We start from the raw sequence: 23716 nt of genomic DNA, 5'->3' as shown, positions 1-23716 counted from the left end.
TGTTTTAAATTGAAAATTCTATAATTTGAAAGATCGAATAAAATCTTTTTTTTTATGGCCAAAGCATAAGAATAATGAATTATTCTGAATCTGAACAACTTTTGTAGGATAAAAGTTGCTAAATGCCCTGATATTTGTCCTACAACTATGGTCTATACCAGGGAGGATAGGGACATTAGAATTCAAGTTACACTGCTTTCCAAAGTTTAATAACCACGTTGTCAATTCAATAGTTCAAAGACTTTTGGTATTTTAGTTGATTTATGATTGATTGGCCCTTGACTAGTAGCATCAAAACTTTGTAACCAATTATTTTAATCTATAGAAAGGAATATTTTGTTCATCAAAAATATGAGTAAACATAAATTTATCGCCAATTCTCTTATCCCTGACAAATACTAATATAATCTTAAATTATTGAACATACATTCATAGTTTATGCAATTAGGAGATCGAATTTTCTTTGAAATAGGAAAATCATTTTCTGAAAACCCTTATTAAAATTGCGTACACAAATAGCGGCTGCTCTTCAGTAACCAGGAAACCGGTAGCAGTAAAATAGCCTTATATCTCTTCCCAAGACTCTAATTTAGAAATAAAGCGAAATAATCCAGGGAACTATGTATGTTAAGCTTCCCTTAAATCGAGAGCTCTTAGCAGAAAATAAAAAATCTCAATTCTTTTTATAAAAGGATATTCAAAATAAATATTTTTTGTCACTTATGCATAACATATAATGATTATGTATTTTGACAATCTTATTTTAAACAATAACTATTACTAAAAAATGACACTTAATTAAAAACTCACAAGTTGGTTCGGCTATGTTATTTAGCCTACTAGCGGCTAAGCCTATAAAACCTTCGCTATAAACAGACAGCAAGACATCCTGTTACTTTTCTAAAAATAATATTTGTTATTACATTTTTAGGTAAAGTTTATGGGTCAAGAAGAGAACATGGAACTAAGAGAAAAACTTGAAAATTTGGAGGCAAACATAACAGAACAGCAGGTAAAAAGAATATTTTATCTGCTATTTCAATAACAACGCTAAAAAGTTTAATCTAAATACTGAACCATTTCCTTCAATCAATAATATAACATCAAAGCTCTGACCAATAACATATTAGTTCGGCAAAATATATGGCAATTTCAGCAGATTTTTCGGGTATAGTCCTTTCCATGACATCGCTCCATATGGGGCGATGATTTTCTATAGCTCCTTCAAGGAGCTATAGCATAGCCTCTTATCATATGGAGCGATGTGAAAGCCCCTTTTAAGGAGCGTTCATATCGCCCCTTATGATAAGAGGCTATGCTATAGCTCCTTCATGGCCTCTTAATAGCTCCTTTGAAGGGGCGTTAATATCGCCTCTTATGATAAGAGGCTATACTATAGCCCCATGATGGCTCCTTCATAGCCTCTCCATCGCCCCTCCGTAGTCCCTTACCTTAATTTATATAACATCCCACTTGATGGCCCCTACATCGCTCCTCCATCGCCCCTTCTCCAAATTTATATTACATTGTACTTTGATGGCCCCTACATCGCTCCTACATCGCCCCTTCATCGCTCCTACATCGCTCCTTCATCGCTCCTTCTCCAAATTTATATTAAATTGTACTGTGATGGCCCCTACATCGCTCCTACATCGCTCCTTCATCGCTCCTACATCGCCCCTCCATCGCTCCTCCATCGCTCCTTCATCGCTCCTTCTCCAAATTTATATTAAATTGTACTGTGATGGCCCCTACATCGCTCCTACATCGCTCCTTCATCGCTCCTACATCGCCCCTTCATCGCTCCTTCTCCAAATTTATATTACATTGTACTTTGATGGCCCCTACATCGCCCCTCCATCGCTCCTACATCGCCCCTCCATCGCTCCTTCATCGCTCCATCTCCAAATTTATATTACATTGTACTTTGATGGCCCCTACATCGCCCCTCCATCGCTCCTACATCACTCCTTCTCCAAATTTATATTAAATTGTACTGTGATGGCCCCTACATCGCTCCTTCATCGCTCCTTCATCGCTCCTACATCGCCCCTTCATCGCTCCTTCTCCAAATTTATATTATTTGTACTTTGATGGCCCCTACATCGCCCCTCCATCGCTCCTACATCGCCCCTCCATCGCTCCTACATCGCTCCTTCATCGCTCCTTCTCCAAATTTATATTAAATTGTACTGTGATGGCCCCTACATCGCTCCTACATCGCTCCTTCATCGCTCCTACATCGCCCCTTCATCGCTCCTTCTCCAAATTTATATTACATTGCAACTTGATGGCCCCTACATCGCTCCTCCATCGCTCCTTCATCGCTCCTACATCGCCCCTTCATCGCTACTTCTCCAAATTTATATTACATTGCAACTTGATGGCCCCTACATCGCTCCTCCATCGCCCCTTAATAGCCCCTTACCTTAATTTATATAACAAAGCTCCTATATGGCCTCTCTATCGCCCCTTAATAGCCACTTACCTTAATTTATATAACATAGCCCTACATAGCCTCTCCATCGCCCCTTAATAGCCCCTTACCTTAATTTATATAGCATAGCCCCTACATAGCCTCTCCATCGCCCCTTAATAGCCCCTTACCCTAATCTATATAACATAGCCCCTACATAGCCCCTTCATCGCTCCTTCTCCAAATTTATATTACATTGTACTTTGATGGCCCCTACATCGCCCCTACATCGCTCCTCCATCGCTCCTTCATCGCTCCTACATCGCCCCTTAATAGCCCCTTACCTAAATTTATATAACAAAGCTCCTATATAGCCTCTCCATCGCCCCTTAATAGCCCCTTACCTTAATTTATATAACATAGCCCCTACATAGCCTCTCAATCGCCCCTTAATAGCCCCTTACCTTAATTTATATAACATAGCCCTACATAGCCTCTCCATCGCCCCTTAATAGCCCCTTACCTTAATTTATATAGCATAGCCCCTACATAGCCTCTCCATCGCCCCTTAATAGCCCCTTACCCTAATCTATATAACATAGCCCCTACATAGCCCCTTCATCGCTCCTTCTCCAAATTTATATTACATTGTACTTTGATGGCCCCTACATCGCCCCTACATCGCTCCTCCATCGCTCCTTCATCGCTCCTACATCGCCCCTTAATAGCCCCTTACCTTAATTTAAATAAAAAAGCCCCTACATAGCCTCTCCATCGCCCCTTAATAGCTCCTTACCTTAATTTATATAACATAGCCCCTACATAGCCTCTCCATCGCCCCTTAATAGCCCCTTACCTTAATTTATATAACAAAGCCCCTACATAGCCTCTCCATCGCCCCTTAATAGCCCCTTACCTTAATTTATATAGCATAGCCCCTACATAGCCTCTCCATCGCCCCTTAATAGCCCCTTACCCTAATCTATATAACATAGCCCCTACATAGCCTCTCCATCGCCCCTTAATAGCCCCTTACCTAAATTTATATAACAAAGCTCCTATATAGCCTCTCCATCGCCACTTAATAGCCCCTTACCTTAATTTATATAACATAGCCCCTACATAGCCTCTCAATCGCCCCTTAATAGCCCCTTACCTTAATTTATATAACATAGCCCTACATAGCCTCTCCATCGCCCCTTAATAGCCCCTTACCTTAATTTATATAGCATAGCCCCTACATAGCCTCTCCATCGCCCCTTAATAGCCCCTTACCCTAATCTATATAACATAGCCCCTACATAGCCTCTCCATCGCCCCTTAATAGCCCCTTACCTAAATTTATATAACAAAGCTCCTATATAGCCTCTCCATCGCCCCTTAATAGCCCCTTACCTTAATTTATATAACATAGCCCCTACATAGCCTCTCAATCGCCCCTTAATAGCCCCTTACCTTAATTTATATAACATAGCCCTACATAGCCTCTCCATCGCCCCTTAATAGCCCCTTACCTTAATTTATATAACATAGCCCTACATAGCCTCTCCATCGCCCCTTAATAGCCCCTTACCTTAATTTATATAGCATAGCCCCTACATAGCCTCTCCATCGCCCCTTAATAGCCTCTTACCTTAATTTATATAATCCTTACCTTAATATATATAACATAGCCCCTACATAGCCTCTCCATCGTCCCTAAATAGCCCCTTACCCTAATTTATATAACATAGCCCCTACATAGCCTCTCCATCGCCCCTTAATAGCCTCTTACCTTAATTTATATAACATAGGCCCTACAAAGCATCTCCATCGCCCCTTACCTTAATTATATAACATAGCCCCTACATAGCCTCTCCATCGCCCCTTAATAGCCTCTTACCTTAATTTATATAACATAGCCCCTTCATAGCCTCTTCATCGCCCCTTACCTTAATTTATATAACATAGGCCCTTTATGGCTCCTGTACAGCCTCTGTAATTGTATTGCCCCTTCATTATAGAAGGTAGGGCATTAAGGTAAGGAAGGAATGTGACCCTCTACAGTTTTAAATTTAAGTTTAAAAGGATGACAAGGATGACAACATTTATAAAAGCAAAGCTCTGAAACGGTAGAAAAAAGTTTAATGAACATTAATAATGTAGAATGTCAGAACTGAATAGTCAGAACATAAATTTAAAATTCGAAACAAAATTGTAAGTAAATTTATTGAGAAATTGCTTACATGCAGGAAAATGCTTAAGGACGTACTCACATTTTTTGGACTTGTTTATAGATATGATTCGCTTATAACATTCTATTTTGTTGTCCTAGGAATCAGTATCCCAGAAATCAGATTAATCGGATAATTTTGATACATAAAAATTTGTTGTAAGTTAATAATTAGTATGCTTAAAATGGACGTACGGATATTCTGATAATGATTATAGACTTTCTAAATCGTACCTTTCTACTACAGGAATCACATGCCTAAATTAACGAAAATAGCTAACCGTTACGGACGTACGGACTGATCCTTAATATAGAAAAGCTTTGCTTTTAAAAAGTTAAAAAGATTTTTTGAGGGGATGGGGTAATATTTTTCTTGGGGTGAATTTTCTGGGAGGGTGGAGATACCCTCCCTCGAAATAATTATAAACCCTCTATGAACTTAAAAGAAGCTTCACTGTAAAGGAGAACCATATAGGTTCAGCGGTTAGCTTTTCTACAGACAAAAAAAGATTACTACTTTATATAATAGGTTATGAAAAAGGAAAAAAAAGCAAGATAACAAGGATAACAACATTCACAAAAGCAAAGCTCTAAAATCAGGAGGTCAAACATAAATTTTGTTAAAATTAGCGTAAATCTATAATACAAAGTAGAATGATGTCTGTCCATCCGTCTGTCTGTCTGTTTGTCCGTCTGTCTGTCAGTCCCTTAAGATCTCGGTAACCACTGAACCGATTATATTCTACTATTCAGGGATTATACCTACTGGTCCTGTGGTGGTTTTAGGCTATTTTCTTGGGGGGTGGGATACCCCCAACCCCCCCAAAAACAAAAAAATCCCCCCCCATTTTTTTTTTTGCTGAAGATTTTCTTGGTCCTATTACGAATTTCGCCAAAAAAATTTTTTATCACCTCTTGGGGTAAAGCCCCTAGAGGCTAGGGGCGAATCTGCTAGTATAGAATATAGTAAAAGGGCATAATTTTATTTTTAGAATTTGATTATAATACTAAACCTTGTTGTCCTAAGAAACATTACTCCAAAACCCAGATGAATGGGACAATGATATTATACAAAAAAAATGGACGTACATACTTTCTAGTAATGAATATAGTATTGTACCCAACTGTTATAGAAATCATTCTGCAAAGTTTGAAATCGATAGGATATTTATAACATGTCTAAATTAAAGAAAATGTCGTCTAACCGTTTGGACGTACGGACAAACCAATCCTTACTATAGAAAAGTTTCGCATTTAAAAAGGAAAATTATAATGAAAATATAATGAATTAATAAAATAAATATAAATAATATAATAACATAATGAAATAAAGAAAAAAAAATAAACTAAGAGAATGAAATTTTTTAGTTAAATAGAATATTGAATAAGGATCATATAATGGACAAACAGACAAAGTAAGTTATAGAGCAGACTTTAAGAGAATATGCTATTACTCAAAGATTATCACGAAACCTAAGTCTTTTGAAGCATAATTGAGAGACAGACAAAATAATTTATAGACTGGATATACATATGTCATGGGAATATTCACTAAAAATCTCAACAGTCTATCTTTAACAATAGCAGAGAAAACCACATGCTTAACTTAATGAGAAGAGCAATGACGAAAGGACTAACCCTAATTGTAGAAAAGTTTCTCTTTTAACAAAAAAAGTATTTTTTTTGGTCTGAAGCTTAAAAATTTCATAAACTGACTAAATTCTCCATTTAAGGGAAGCTTCACATAGGTCATGGGATGGTTTTTTGCTATTTCATTTTCAGATTTAAGCCCCTAATTGGTTTAGGCTATTTTTCTGCCTCCTTACATTAAAAAGAGCGCAGCTGCAAGTGAATAAGAAAAGAGAAATATAAAAGAAGAATACATATTATCCTATTATATAAAGTAGTAAAACATAAACAAACGTTGGAGTGGACAAACCTAGGAATGGGACAATCGTCGGAGTGGACATTGCTTATGTAAAACGCAGGAGTGTCTTTAATTTTATTTATAAGATAAAAATCTTTCAAAACAAAAAAAAAATCTTGAATATCTTTTCTCACAGACTGAAATTTTAAAATCAGTCTGACAGTTTTCCAAAGTAGGTAAGTTCTATCGAAAGGCAAAGGTTTGAAACAGATAGAACATTTCATTAAACTAAAACATATTTTTTTCTCACATTGTTTACAACTGTCAAATATGTTTTTTTATATGCCTAACCCCTGCAGGGGGCTTATTTGTATATTTATATCTTAACCTAACCTAACCTGTGTAGAAATAACTAAACAAATGTTGTTGAAACCTAATTTTTAAGATATTATAGACACTTCTGCGTTTTACTTATATAATGTCCACTCCGATATTTGTCCGAAATATCCTGCGTTTGTCCACGTTAGTAAGGCTTTCTGTTCTGAAACTTAAGATCTCAATAACTACTAAACAGATTGCGCTTTCTATTTCAGGTAAGCTTAATATTTGTCTTGTAATGGCTTTAGGCTATTTTATTTTAAGTCGAGGGATGGTTTTAGGCTATTCTATTTTAAGTCCTGGGAAGGTTTTAGGCTTTTATTCATTCCCCTTTGAATACAGAGCCAATAGATGCTGGGGGCGTAGCCGCTAGTCGATATACAAAGTTTTTTTTTGTCTGTAGCAAAGGATCTCGTTTGCTCCTAAACCGATATGATGTATGTCTGTCTGTCTATATCGTAGGATCTTGCTAACCGCTGAGTCCTGAGATGATTTTAAGATAGTTTATTTTTTTTCCTTATAATAAAATAACAGGATATTTGTCCATAAAAAGCGAAGCAATATCTTAATTTTTGTTGTTGGAACTGTTATTCAGTTGATTATACCGAGGATCTAAAGGAATAAGACAATGGCCGATAAATTTTTATCCTTCCCTAATAACGATACACAAAATTGCAACACTACAACCAAAATATGACAAAAGTCCCCAAAGTTTTGAGCCAACGAATAAGAAAACTTCATTATAAAACTTTGGAGACTATTGTAAAAATTGCCTAATGTTTCCTTTCTCCCTGAGATTATACAGACTATCCTTAAACTAATATTTACATTAAAGTAACAGGATGTTTATCAGTATCAACTGAACCGATATGCTTCTCCTTTACATTGAAGCTTATTTTACTCGCAGGAAAAGTTTTCATTTTGGGGAGGGGACCAACACTTTCAGCCCCCGGAAGGTATCACTTCCCTTAAATTCTTAACCTTCCCCCTCCCCCCCCCTCTCCACCACATCTATTCATTAAAGTACTCCTAGGGTCATCTATGGGATTAGCCGTTAGTGACTTAAAAATAATTCAAGTGCAATGATATATTTACCAAATTAATACGATAATTTTGTATACATTTTTTATGAAAAAAAATTATTTTGCCAAAGGCAGCCAAAAAATAAGCAGCAAATATTTCAAAAATGCTCTGATAATCAGAGATCTACAGGGATAAGACGAGTGTCGATAAAATGATATATATACATATATACAGTGTGTTTTTTTATGAGAACTTTTTTGAAAGCAATTTTACCTTACTTATAGTTATCAGAATTTAATGATTAATGGCTTATTCTCTTCTTTTTTTATAACCTTTAATAGAAAAGCAAAAAATATTTCAGTTTTTATTCAAAAAGTACAGTAAATTAAAAAATTTAAATCTTAGGTGTCAACATCTAAAAATGGTTTTAGTGCATTTTTCTTATAATCTACCTTTGCAAGAATGGCTGCAAAACGCTTCAAAGTTGAGATATAGAGCTAAAAATTTATATAGATACTATTTGTGACATGTACTAGAACATTTTGAAATTTGAAGGCCATATCTCAACCAGGGAGGGAATACTGGCCCCCCAATGTACTCCCTCCATTCTTGGAAAGGGTAGAAGATTTGAGCATTAGAAAAATGCGCTAAAACCATTTCTCGTATTCATTTGAATCCGGTGGATAGGAACCGGTTCTCATCCATACGAAAAAACTATGTCTAGCATCGTATTATATCCAGCTTTCTACGAATATAGATATGTACAATCATAAGATTAAACCCAGTTTTTTTAGCCGGTGCCTTCGGCACCTCGGGGCTAAAAAAACTAGTTTTAATCTCATAATTGTACTTTCTATATCCGCGGAAAGCCGTTTATAATACGATGCGAGAAATAACTATTTTAGATGTTGACACCCATGTTTTGAAATTTTGAATTTACTGTACTTTTTAAATAAAAACTGAAATATTTTTTTGCTTTTCTGTTAATGGTTATAAAAAACGAAGAGAATAAGCCATTAAATTCTGATAACTATAAGTAGGGTAAAATTGCTTTCAAAAATGTTCTCATAAAAAAAACACTTTATATATATGTATGTTTATATATTAATTATTCCCATTGATGATTCACAAAATTACCCCTTCTTTAGTTTAGAATTAGTGGTTGAAACATTTAGACACTCAACTTAATGAACTAAACAATCACTAAACAATAAAAAGTCCCCAAGGTTGTTAATCTAACGAATAAGAAAACGGTATTATAAAACTTTGGAGACTAGACAGCACTCTTGGATAAGCCAACTTATAACACTTTGGGAACTATCCCAATCCTCCCTGGCGAAATGACAATGAGATTTTTTGGTAAATTTGTGGCAAACTTTATTCTTAATAAATTAGCACTTGCCAAAATTATACTGGAGAGATATTTCATTGAAGAATAAATCTTTTTTTTGCCCAAACTTTTCGTCAGCCAATAATAACAGATAAGTTAAACATTGTAAAAATAATATAGTAACTTAACTCGAGTTGTCGAGAAATTAGGTCCTGAGATGGTTTTAGGCCTGGAAAGGTTTATAACAATTTTATCTGTATTTCTTAAAATAAATTAACAGAATCTTTGTCTGTATGTATGAATGTCTGTCTGTACCGAAGGATCTTGCTAACCGCTGAACCAATATGGTTCTCCTTTACAGTGAAGATTCCTATAGGTCCTGAGATCGTTCTCCTTAATAGGGTAGCTTCTCATAGGTCCTGGGGAGGTTAATAACTATTTTATTTTAATCCTTATAATAAAGTAACAGGATCTTTGTCTGTATGTATGTCTGTCTGTACCTTGCTAACCACTAAACCGACATGGTTCTCCTTTACAGTGAAGCTTCCTATGGGTAATGAGATGGCTTTAGGCCATTTTATTTTTAATCCTTATAAAAAGTAACAGGATCATTGTCTGTATGTATCAAAGAAGATCGCTAACTGCAGAACCGATATGGTTCTCCTTTATAGGGTAGCTTCCAATAGATCCTGGGAAGGTGTATAACTGTTTTGAAGGAGGATATAAGGGGCTATTAAGGGGCGATGGAGAGGCTATATAGAGGCTATGTTATATAAATTAAGGTAAGGGGCTTTTAAGTGGCGATGGAGGGCTATTAAGGGGCGATGGAGAGGCTATGTTATATAAATTAAGGTAAGGAGCTATTAAGGGGCGATGGAGAGGCTATGTAGCGGCTATGTTATATAAATTGGCTATTAAGGGGCGATGGAGAGGCTATATAGGGGCTATTTTATATAAATTAAGGTAAAGGACTATTAAGGGGCGATGGAGAGGCTATATAGGGGCTATGCTATATAAATTAAGGTAAGGGGCTATTAAGGGGCTATGTTATATAAATTCGGGTAAGGGGCTATTAAGGGGCGATGGGGAGGCTATGTAGGAGCTATGTTATATAATTAAGGTAAGGGGATATTAAGGGGCGATGGAGAGGCTATGTAGGGGCTATGTTACATAATTAAGGTAAGAGGCTATTATGGGGCGATGGAGAGGCTATGTAGGAGCTTTGTTATATAGATTAAGGTAAGGGGCTATTAAGGGGCGATGGAGAGGCTTTGTAGGGGCTATGTTATATAGATTAGGGTAAGGGGCTATTAAGGGGCGATGGAGAGGCTAAGTAGGGGCTATGCTATATAAATTAAGGTAAGGGGCTATTAAGGGGCGATGGAGAGGCTATGTAGGGCTATGTTATATAAATTAAGGTAAGGGGCTATTAAGGGGCGATTGAGAGGCTATGTAGGGGCTATGTTATATAAATTAAGGTAAGGGGCTATTAAGGGGCGATGGAGAGGCTATATAGGAGCTTTGTTATATAAATTTAGGTAAGGGGCTATTAAGGGGCGATGGAGAGGCTATGTAGGGGCTATGTTATATAGATTAGGGTAAGGGGCTATTAAGGGGCGATGGAGAGGCTATGTAGGGGCTATGCTATATAAATTAAGGTAAGGGGCTATTAAGGGGCGATGGAGAGGCTATGTAGGGCTATGTTATATAAATTAAGGTAAGGGGCTATTAAGGGGCGATTGAGAGGCTATGTAGGGGCTATGTTATATAAATTAAGGTAAGGGGCTATTAAGGGGCGATGGAGAGGCTATATAGGAGCTTTGTTATATAAATTTAGGTAAGGGGCTATTAAGGGGCGATGGAGAGGCTATGTAGGGGCTATGTTATATAGATTAGGGTAAGGGGCTATTAAGGGGCGATGGAGAGGCTATGTAGGGGCTATGCTATATAAATTAAGGTAAGGGGCTATTAAGGGGCGATTGAGAGGCTATGTAGGGGCTATGTTATATAAATTAAGGTAAGGGGCTATTAAGGGGCGATGGAGAGGCTATATAGGAGCTTTGTTATATAAATTTAGGTAAGGGGCTATTAAGGGGCGATGGAGAGGCTATGTAGGGGCTATGTTATATAGATTAGGGTAAGGGGCTATTAAGGGGCGATGGAGAGGCTATGTAGGGGCTATGCTATATAAATTAAGGTAAGGGGCTATTAAGGGGCGATGGAGAGGCTATGTAGGGCTATGTTATATAAATTAAGGTAAGGGGCTATTAAGGGGCGATTGAGAGGCTATGTAGGGGCTATGTTATATAAATTAAGGTAAGGGGCTATTAAGGGGCGATGGAGAGGCTATATAGGAGCTTTGTTATATAAATTTAGGTAAGGGGCTATTAAGGGGCGATGTAGGAGCGATGAAGGAGCGATGGAGGAGCGATGTAGGGGCGATGTAGGGGCCATCAAAGTACAATGTAATATAAATTTGGAGAAGGAGCGATGAAGGGGCTATGTTATATAGATTAGGGTAAGGGGCTATTAAGGGGCGATGGAGAGGCTATGTAGGGGCTATGCTATATAAATTAAGGTAAGGGGCTATTAAGGGGCGATGGAGAGGCTATGTAGGGCTATGTTATATAAATTAAGGTAAGGGGCTATTAAGGGGCGATTGAGAGGCTATGTAGGGGCTATGTTATATAAATTAAGGTAAGGGGCTATTAAGGGGCGATGGAGAGGCTATATAGGAGCTTTGTTATATAAATTTAGGTAAGGGGCTATTAAGGGGCGATGGAGAGGCTATGTAGGGGCTATGTTATATAGATTAGGGTAAGGGGCTATTAAGGGGCGATGGAGAGGCTATGTAGGGGCTATGCTATATAAATTAAGGTAAGGGGCTATTAAGGGGCGATGGAGAGGCTATGTAGGGCTATGTTATATAAATTAAGGTAAGGGGCTATTAAGGGGCGATTGAGAGGCTATGTAGGGGCTATGTTATATAAATTAAGGTAAGGGGCTATTAAGAGGCGATGGAGAGGCTATATAGGAGCTTTGTTATATAAATTTAGGTAAGGGGCTATTAAGGGGCGATGTAGGAGCGATGAAGGAGCGATGGAGGAGCGATGTAGGGGCGATGTAGGGGCCATCAAAGTACAATGTAATATAAATTTGGAGAAGGAGCGATGAAGGGGCTATGTAGGGGCTATGTTATATAGATTAGGGTAAGGGGCTATTAAGGGGCGATGGAGAGGCTATGTAGGGGCTATGCTATATAAATTAAGGTAAGGGGCTATTAAGGGGCGATGGAGAGGCTATGTAGGGCTATGTTATATAAATTAAGGTAAGGGGCTATTAAGGGGCGATTGAGAGGCTATGTAGGGGCTATGTTATATAAATTAAGGTAAGTGGCTATTAAGGGGCGATAGAGAGGCCATATAGGAGCTTTGTTATATAAATTAAGGTAAGGGGCTATTAAGGGGCGATGGAGGAGCGATGTAGGGGCCATCAAGTTGCAATGTAATATAAATTTGGAGAAGTAGCGATGAAGGGGCGATGTAGGAGCGATGAAGGAGCGATGGAGGAGCGATGTAGGGGCCATCAAGTTGCAATGTAATATAAATTTGGAGAAGGAGCGATGAAGGGGCGATGTAGGAGCGATGAAGGAGCGATGTAGGAGCGATGTAGGGGCCATCACAGTACAATTTAATATAAATTTGGAGAAGGAGCGATGAAGGAGCGATGAAGGAGCGATGGAGGGGCGATGTAGGAGCGATGTAGCAGCGATGTAGGGGCCATCAAGTTGCAATGTAATATAAATTTGGAGAAGGAGCGATGAAGGGGCGATGTAGGAGCGATGAAGGAGCGATGTAGGAGCGATGTAGGGGCCATCACAGTACAATGTAATATAAATTTGAAGAAGGAGCGATGAAGGGGCGATGTAGGAGCGATGGAGGGGCGATGTAGGGGCCATCAAAGTACAATGTAATATAAATTTGAAGAAGGAGCGATGAAGGGGCGATGTAGAAGCGATGGAGGGGCAATGTAGGGGCCATCAAAGTACAATCTAATATAAATTTGGAGAAGGAGCGATGGAGGAGCGATGTAGGAGCGATGTAGGGGCCATCAAGGGACTAAGATATATATAATAGTGAAGGGGCCATGAAGAGGCGATATTTAATTAAATAGCCCCTTGGGATAAGAGGACATATCATCTCCTCTTTAGAAGGGGCGATAAAGGAGCGATAAAGGATCATTTAATCGCCTCTTAGGGCAAGGGGCTATTAAATCGCTCCTTTCAAGGAGTCATAACATCGCCTCTTGTTATATGGGGCTATTAAATCGCTCCTTTCAAGGAGCCAATACATCGCCCCTTGTCATAAGAGGCGATCAATTAAAATCATCGCTCCATATGGAGCGATGTCATGGAAAGGACTATACCCGATTTTTCTTGTGATTTTAGGGGCAACACTTTTTAGTAAAGACGATCTTTTTACCTGTCTCACAAATATTATTTTAGAATTTATTTTGCTTTTTGGCTATACCTTATTTCTGGGCTTATACCCTCCTCTATCTCAATCCTTAACATTGTAATTTTTAATTTAAATTAAACTCCACAGCCTAGGCCTAAGCCACCATAAGCAATACTCAGCATAATCCACCCTAAGCATCACTCAGCCTAAGTCACCATAAGCAATACTCAGCATAATCCACCCTAAGCATCACTCAGCCTAAGTCACCATAAGCAATACTCAGCATAATCCACCCTAAGCATCACTCAGCCTAAGCCACAATAAGCAATACTCAGCATAATCCACCCTAAGCATCACTCAGCCTAAGCCACACTACTCCACCCCACATAGTTATAAATGCAGCCACACGGGTTAGAGGAAGCCATGGTGGAGCAACAGCCACTGTTATCCTAAACCAACCTTAGCCGCTTTTGCCTGTTATAAAAGTTACCATATTTAATGTTCTTGTTGTATTGTATGTTTAGTTTAATAACTAAGCCAAACTTTTTCTTCTTCCAAGAGTAAATGCCGCGAGTAATAAAAATATATTATATATAAATGATACAAGTATATAATAATTTGTAAATATAGAAGAGTATAAAGAAGTGTAAAAATGCTGACAACGAGCAATATAGCTTATTCATCACAAGTATATAGAGATAGGGTAATGACAGTAAATAAACCCAAAATCTAACCAGTGCCCAAAATTCTATAACCGTACCGCTTTAACTTGTTCGTTGGCTTAAAATGTTAGTGTATATTTTCTTTCTTTGTTCATTGTTGTTTTTGAGTTTTTAAAGAGTAGAAAATAGCCTCAGTAGTGTTTTTTTTTTTAGATTTATGCTTGTAATAAGTGGTGTATTATTTGAGTAGTTTAATATCTATGAAAAAGTAAAGTTTTTAAGAGAAAATATAATGTTGTAAATAATAGAAACATCCATATCTATATATCCTATTCATTGTTTTACTGCCTTCCATTTCCCCTTTTATTAGTCTTGTGTTCTAATATGCTTTAATTCCCTTACTCTTATACGTATAAATGTGTAATATGCTTCTGTCTGGTTTGTCCGCAGCGGCTAAATAAAAGCCGCATCTAGAGTGGCTTCATCTTTAAATTTTCTGCAAAGCAGATTACAATTTTGCGGTTTGTCACATACCATTTAAAACATGATATTATTCATATCCTTAAAAAAAAGAATTTATTGGTATTGAGTAACATGTTTCCTCATTGAATCATGAGCGATTTAATATAAAAACTGCGCATTTTTTTGGTAAACTTTTTGCTATAACTCCACATTTTTCCCATATTTTATTCCTAAACATAATTGTCCTTGTTACAACTTTTTATGCTGGTATCACAACTAACACTTTTTCAAACTGATATTGAGTTACAAATATTTTAGCGGATATACTTTAAACATTGTTTTTATTTTTTAAAGAATTTTTTTTCTAGCATTCTTTATTAGATACTAGCGGCTTCGCCCCTAGCCTCTAGGGGCTTTGCCCCAAGAAGTTTGATCAAACCAAATTTTCGTATTATAGATTTAAAAGAAAAATTTTTGAAAATTTTTCTTTGGGGGGTGAGGGGGGGATTTTTATGATTAAAATGAAAGTAGCCATGGTTGACAATTACGCGTAACGTTATTCTACTATTTTGAGTGATTAGAGAGATTTTTTAAATAGACGACTCATAACCTAATTTATAAGTGTTCAAGGGCGTCTAAGCTTTTATTTATTTTTTTTTCTGGGGGGGGAGGGAATTGGAGCAATAAGCGCTCAATAATTACACTATAAAAAAACCCAATGGTAAAATTTATTAGAAGGGGTGGGGGGGAGTTGAGAAGGTAATTTTGTCCCCTAAAATGATTTTGGAGGTTAAAATTCATACTTTTTATGTGAAATGGTGAGAATTTACCTGAATTTACCTCAAAACTTATAAGGGGGAAAAAAGTTATATACCCCTTTTATCTGCCCTTCCTTTATCTTTTCCTTCAATTGTGTACAATTTTTACAAATCTGATTTGTAAACCACAGGCGTCCAGACTTTTGCAGATGTTGTTACTTTACAACTTACATTTTATTATTAGGTGATGATACATAAACTTTACTAATAAATACAATTTGATTAGTTCAACTCAGGAATTTGAAAGAAAATTAAAATAAGGGGAGGGCGGGAGGGTTCTTCGTATGTTAGTGTTTTATATTAGGTTAGGTTAGGTTAGGTTAGGTTAGACTACTGGATAGTCCTGCAGAGTTTATGTCCTCATGAGGTATTTAAAATATAAGCAGCCTACAAAGATAAGCTTTTAAAAAAAATTCCTATAGGAATTGGTAATAGGGTACAGCATGATTCATTAACAAAATTGCATTATACTTTAATTTAGGACTTAATTTTTAAAGGCATTAACATTTTTGTATCTTATATTCTATTCTAAATATGTAGTAAATATTAGTAAATGTATGTTATTTCTTATTGTTTAAATGCCAATAGAAGACGTTTTATGGTCTAGCACTCACAATTACCACTTGTGTGTGCCAAAATTAAACCATGTAAATATAGACCACTATGTAACATAGTCTAACACTCAAGACCAGATAGGTAAAGACTACTCCATAATGTGATATAACACTTAGAATTACCAGTGTGTTACAAATTAGACCATACATGTATAGACCATTTTATTTTATGGTTTAGCACTTACAATTACCACTGTGTGGGCTAAAATTAGACCATGTAGGTATAGACTACTATGTATTATAGTCTAGAACTCATAATTACCACTTATGTGTGCCAAAATTAGACCACTATATGTTATGGTCTAGCACTCAAAGTTAATATTCGCTTGTGCCAAAATTAGACCATGTAGGTATAGACAACTATATATCATAGTCTAACATTCAAAATATGTGCCAATATTAAACTAAAGAGTTATAGACCACTATATTTTATGGTCTAGAACTCATAATTACCACTTGTGTGTGCCAAAATTAGACCATATTGGAATAGACAAGTATATTGTATGGTTTATCTCTTATGATTGCCAATAATAGACCACATAGACTTGTTTTACCTCGAAATAGATAAATTCAATATTTGTATGAAAATCTATATCAAAGTATTAAATATTTTACTGTTTAGATGAGAAAACAAAATGCCGAAGAGAAGCTGCAACTATTGAACAAGCTGCTGCAAGGCATTAAAACTGGTTTGGAGAGTGTTACCATTAAACTATTTGCAGGTACAGAAGACAAGTATGGGCATTTTATTACCATGTAGCAAAGAGGTTAGGTTTCATACGGTTAGAACATACACAATTAGTTCCCTGCAGGAGTAAACCCAGCAATTGCTTATGACAGAATTTTTATATACTTTTTACAAGTGTGCAATATAAGATGCTAAGAAACATCATGGAAAGCTTCATAAATATTTACATATAGCTTCCTAGAAATATGAATTTTCAGGCATTATCAAGACAATCGAAGCAAAGTATCATAACCTATTAAATATTAGAATTTAATTTCCAGTATGGCTTCGAAACCGATTAATATCCGTTGGATTAGAACAAGTTCTCAGGTATACTGAAAAATATTTAGTACTATTATTTAGTATTGCTTTACTCCCCTAATCTGTAATGCCAAAATTAATAAATATTGAAAATGGATTAATCTTAGGTGATCCAATCAATCCTCCACCCCGTAAGAACAGCATGGAACAGTTGGCTCTTGTGGAACATAAGACTAAACTTCTAATGGACAGGTATACTATCAAATAAAGCGAAACTCTTTAGTGCCTATAAAATTGGGTATAAATTGTAAAACTTTTGGCCCAAAAATCCCGAACGACGTCATATTAGAATAATACAGCATTTTTTCTTTTTTTAAGATCTCGCAAACCATTAAACGAAGTGAGTTATCCGTGGAATTCAAATAGGTCCTGTGCTTGTTTTTTAGGATGGTTTTAGGCTATTTTACTTCCTCCCTTCTCCCCAACAAAGCCTTTAGATGCTTTTAATAATACAGTATTTTTATGATATAGTTTTTTGCTTGTTGAATAATTAATATAAGTTTTAACAAAATACATGAGCAGAAGGAAATTTACAAAGCTGAAAAAATGCATTTTCTTCTCATATAACAGAAAACTGAAACATGATAATCCATCCTATTAGTATGGGCATGGTATAACAGTAGGTTAAAGTGATCAAATATTTTTCATTAAGCAAAAAATAAACTTAGAACAAATCTCGGTTTTGAAAAATTTTGGTCCAAGATTTTAATATTATATATCTTAAATCTTACACGAATAAATGTATATTGTATAAGTATAGATGTTTGATCCAGACAAATTACTTTTATGTTTTTTGTATGAATTCGGCTGTGTATTCATTTCCGACGCTATTAGCTGATTTCAAAGATTCAAAGACCCAATACAAAATCGGGACAGGGTCCCCTCTCTGTGGACAGAGTTACCTTTTATAGTTCATGCCACCACCCCCCTTTTCTCTTTCTTTAATAACTGCATAACAAAACTACAGTAAAGGGTAATTTTACATTGCATTATATTTGTCGCAATTTGATGAAAAACGTTATGTGTATATTTTTAGGAGACCTTTAATTTTCTGTCGGCTAATATTAGAACGGGATAGCATATGTGGGAGCATAACAAAGATATTTTGAAACAAGAAGTGTATGCTAGTTAATACTTATAGGTTGTCATACTTTTAAACCTTATTCCTTTAAATAAGGAGACAGTTGCACTTTGCTAAGGTTAAGGTAGTTACAAAGATCAAATACGAGAATGTGATCAACTATTTTTGTTTAGACTTCATGGTGTTGACATGTGGAAGGCTAAAGAGAACCTGGAGGAGGAAAGCTTTGTTCCTGTTGGACTTGGATTCCTTACTGACGGACTTCTGGAGGTAAGTTCTAACTATGTCGACATAACTTACATGTTAGTGAGTGCAGTTTTCTCCTTTCTAACATCTTGTAAAGTTACCTAGCACTATAAGATCCTTAGTATTTAACACTTAATAGAAAATTAACCATTTTTTTTACACGCCTTTGTCTTGAGGTCCTAACTGTGCATTGCATGGAAATGAATAGCGCATTTTATGAACAAAGACATTTTCTTAAATTTTTTTATATTTATATCACGTGTTAGAAATAGAAGCAGTACAATTTTTCATGTCTCTAATATGTCGCAGTCAGGTTCAGACTCCAACTTGAAACATTCCAAAAATTGAAATAAAATTGCAAATGAAATTAGGGGTAATGTTAAATTATATACTTTAATAGGGAAAAGACAATAACCAATAAATTGATGTACATCCTCAATGATGATACACAAAATTACCTCTGTTATAGATTACACTTATTGGTCGAAACGTTTTGACACTTAACTTGACATAAATCAACTAATCAATATTCATTAAAAGTCCCCAAAAGGGTTAAGCCAACGAATGAGAAAACTTTTTTAACAACATTTGGGGCTTGTGTAATAAACAGCACTTTGTCCCCTTCCTTCTTAACTATACTTACAAAACAAAAAATATAAGGAAAAATTATTTGAATTCTTATTAGAAAACATTCAATAAGGAAAATAGTTTTGACATTCTATTATTCAATTTATATATGCAAGCACTATGTAATATATTTTGTGCTATTTGATCTTAGAAAAAACATAGAAATAAAAAAAAATAATTATGATATAATGCAGAGAAACTGCGTAGTCACATTTAAACATACGAACAACACTTTAACTAGAGTAGCTACTACATACAACAATAATTTGAAATAAAAGTGGGGTTGGTTAGTTTTAGTGTATTTATGCTTTTCTTTAGGTTAGGTAAAATTAAGGGTAGCCCCGAAGCAGTGATTTCGCATGAAATTAGGATTTTTGTTCTATCTTTCATCTTGAGGGAAACCACCTAATATAATTTTGAATTGTAGGAGGAGGAGAGAAAAAAGGAGGACCAAGACTCAGGTCCAGAGGATGAAGAAGTACCGACCAGAGGATATCTCAAGAGACAGAGCAACCTCATCCTGGATGCCAAGAGCAGAAGCAAGAGGGGTGGCAAGAGGCGCTAAGAAAAAAAATGTTTGTTGGGGATGGTTTGAAAGCCTTATTAGGAAAGCTTCAGAGAGGTCCTGGGATGGTTTTAAGCTATTCTATTTTCAGTTTTTGAGCTCTGTTTTTGCCCCCGTTTCTTACCCCAGTGAATTAAGAGCCCTCAATGCTAGAGGCGCTGCCACTAGTTAATCTAATAAAACATTAAAAATAGAAAAGAAAGTCATGTTTAATTATTGAAAAAAATATTTTTAGGTAGATATCTTTATTTCTTTAATGCTAAAGGATATTTTTCAGTAAAATGCATTTATAGTGATAACAGAATAAAGTTCCAAAAGTCAAGCTTTTTTAAAATTCAAGCAAACATTGCAATGGCCCAAACCTTTCACGTTCCCCTTAAAAGAAAACCATTAAAAAATAAAGGCAAAAACTAAAACATGATATAATTTTTTAAGTTGAATAGAAGAAACTGCAAATAAATAAAATGTATTACATAAATCTTTATTTTTAGACTTGAATTTTTACTATAAACTACAAAAACAATAATTTTTGAAAGTTTAATAAATCAAATTTGAAGCATTATATTTGTGTGACACAAATTAGATGTATTGTATTTTTGTGATGTAAGATGTATTTTTGGACTCACTTCATCCTTGTTTTGTAAAGTTTTGTTTTATATTCTAAACATATTCTAGACTATTTTTCAAACTATTATTTTTTGGCTACATACCTTTCAAGATAATCTTATTTTTGATTATAATTTTTGTCAAAAATATTTGATACTTTCAAATCTTACATATTTCTTTATATATAAGTCAGAGGTAAACCTAATTCCTAGGCTACCCTAGTTAAGTTTATATAATTTGGCCCCATATTGAAAAATGTTCTTAAACTATTTCATAACCAATAATCTTGAACAATATTGATAAAAAACAGATAAATTTTACTATAATAAACAAATGTTACAGGAATAAGATTTAATATATTTTTGCTTGCTGTTTCTCTCTCTGTCTCTCTCTCTCTCTTTCTTTATCTCTCTCTATCTCTCTCCCATTCTCTCTCTTTTTCTTATCTGGTTAATGAAATTGTATTGGTCTTGTTCTTATATTGGTTTTCAATAGTTAGTGTATTGGGATGCCATTTTTATACAACAAACAGTTTAATCATTTTTCATATAAGCCACATATGTTATTCAAAAACAATATAAAGTTATTTATAGAGAAAAACGAAAACAACTGAAAATGAAAAATAAACCTGTTGTTCAAAATTGATTGTGATTAGTGACTTTCTTCTATCTTGTCTTGTTTCTTGCTCAATCTACTGTATTAGTTGTCTATGTAATGTTGTGTATTTGAACCAGCTTATAGTGCCTAATAAGAAATGACGCCATACAATACAAATTACCAATGATTGGCCAGCATACATTGTAGTTGACCAATTGTAAAATGTACACTAATCAATCATTGGTCATTTGAATTGTATGACGTCATTTTTATTAGGTACTATAAGCTGCTTCTGTGTATTTAAACAATATGGCAAGACTAAGGATATCAATAAGAAATTTGTTTTATTAATTCATAAAAATGACTAATGAGGTTTATTTTGCGCTTTAAACTTTTTAAGCGAGGTACCTATTGGTAATTTTGCGAATCTTTAACGAAGCTAAATAACTACTAAACCCGTGTCTATAGGTCCTATATCTTCAATATGATAAGACATATCTTACTCAACTGTGCGTAACATGATTTAATTGAATAACTTGCATTAGTAAAAATAGCCTCGAACCCGATACCTTCATTTTGCTACAAAATTGTTTAAATAATTTATATGTATTCTGTTTGTTATTATTGCAAATTCAATGTAAAAAAGACTCGGTTACTTATTAAAGAAGGTGGAAATTACTATTTACCCCCCATCTCTCGTTGTTTCAAAAAATTAAGATTAAGACAAACGTAGCTGTCTATAGTGCCCTAGCAAAATAGTGATAGATTTCACTTCTTTTGGCCTACGCATTCTATTGACCTCATGAGATACTCTGTAACCCATCTCTTTTATAGGGGGTTTCTTTTCCCATTACTATGAGGTCAATAAAATAAGCAGGCCAAAAGCGGTGACATCTGTCCCCAATTTCCTAGGACACTAAACACAGCTACAGACGAACCAAAAACTGAAAAATACATTTTTTTTTATAATTTTAAAGAAAAGACCTTGTTGAACGCTACTAATTTTGTCCCCCCGGCACTCTCCACCTAGTGCTACCACTCAGGGAGTAAGGGAGGGGACAATGGATCGAATATTCAATTTTTAGGAGTCTCAGACTTTGGGGACTGGCTTAAAGGGAATGTGCAAGAATTTAGCAGTTTCTGACTGAGTTTGGGGACTTGCGCATGAAATGCCGCTACTCGTTATGTATGTTTTGAATATTGCAGACGGGGAGAAGGGATAAGGGAAGTGGGGGGAAGGGAAATAAACACTCGTTGTGTTAGTTTGGAATGTAGCAGACGGGGAGAAGGGAGAAGGGAGGTGGGGGTAAGGGGCAAGGGAAATAAACAGAATAAAAAGGGGCAGTCATATTCTTGCTAGCAGCTGGCCGGGTCCAATAATCTTTTAATATAAAAATCACACCAAAAAACCTCAATATATTTCATCAAAAACAAGCTGTGATTTCACTTTACATGACGCTATGGAAAACTATTATTCAATTAACAATCCCTTTATAATTTCCTACAAATCTATTAGATTAAACTGGATTTCATGCCCTTTCTTAGATAACTCTTATATTGAATTAATTGCCCATTGTCCCCTCCCTTACTCCCTGGCTACCACTAAGCTACAGGCCCCCCATACTTTAATAATTAACCTTGTTGAAAAAAATTTATACTGTACTGAACACATGAATGGTATTGTATGTATTTTGTTGTATTCAATAAAATTGTTTGTTAAATTTTCGTTTTGTAGTAGCAAAGCCATTCTAAAATTCGAAGTATTATTCAGTATGTCAATCCGCATGTCTGAAAAACGTTATATTATCGGCTCCTTTTTAAGATTTTATTATTATACCAATTGTCAAACGTTTTCCTAAAGTCAAACTAACATTAAATACATTAACTTTGCAGTTCATTAGAAGCCAGGGATCTAAAGGCATAAGACAATGGACAATAATTTGATGTTCAATTTACAATTATTAAACAAAAATTATTCCTTCTGTAGAGTTGAAACGTTTGAACAATTACATTAATGAATCAACCAATTAAAATTCAAAAATAGTTATTTCTCGTATCGTATTATAAACTGCTTTCCGCGGATATAGAATGTACAATTATAAGATTAAAACTAGTTTTTTTAGCCCCGTGGTGCAGAAAAAACTGGATATAATACGATGCTAGACATAGTTTTTTCGTATGGATGAGAACCGGTTCCTATCCACCGGATTCGAATGAATTCGAGAATAGTTATTTCTCGCACCGTATTATAAACATCTTTCCGCGGATATAGAATGTACAATTATAAGTACAAACCATTTTTTTTGCCGGTGCCTTATACATTTTTATATTCGTAGAAAGCTGGATATAGTACGATGCTAGACATAGTTTTTTCGTATGGATGAGAACCGGTTCCTATCCACCGAATTCGAATGAATACAAGAAAGTTGTTTATCAAACAAATAAGGAAACGTTATTATAAAACTTTAGGGACAATTGTAATAAACAGTCCAATGTCCCCTTCCTCCCTGATTAGAAGTGGATTTACTCTATAACTAGGGCATGCATGCACATCAATTAAAAATTACAGTAACTTTAAAAGATCATCAGATTTTCAATTTTATTTCTTTTTCAGTTGTACCTATTTTACATTACATAAGAAAGAAAAATATTCGCACTAAAATTTAAAATGCAAAACTTTCTATGTATATTTCCTTTATTCTTAAGA

At 35.4% G+C, this 23716-nt stretch overlaps 1 protein-coding gene across 1 annotated transcript in view; it reads left to right on the top strand.

The window, feature by feature from the left end:
* Positions 1-21576, top strand: part of LOC145330488 (outer dynein arm-docking complex subunit 3-like) — a 29751-nt gene extending 8175 nt beyond the window's left edge. The window contains exons 8-12 of the mRNA XM_080175115.1: positions 932-1012; positions 16862-16961; positions 17395-17479; positions 18542-18638; positions 19669-21576. Of these exons, the coding sequence (XP_080031241.1) occupies positions 932-1012; positions 16862-16961; positions 17395-17479; positions 18542-18638; positions 19669-19806 (501 nt within the window). The 3' untranslated portion in view covers positions 19807-21576. The remainder of the gene's footprint in view (positions 1-931; positions 1013-16861; positions 16962-17394; positions 17480-18541; positions 18639-19668) is intronic.
* The last annotated feature ends 2140 nt before the right edge of the window (positions 21577-23716 follow it).

This window comes from Acartia tonsa, chromosome 10 (genome assembly GCF_053477335.1).
Source record: "Acartia tonsa isolate MP-2025a chromosome 10, ASM5347733v1, whole genome shotgun sequence".
NCBI lineage: Eukaryota > Metazoa > Arthropoda > Copepoda > Calanoida > Acartiidae > Acartia > Acartia tonsa.
Note: the sequence above shows the minus strand (reverse complement) of the source record. Positions and strands in the feature narration are given on the sequence as shown.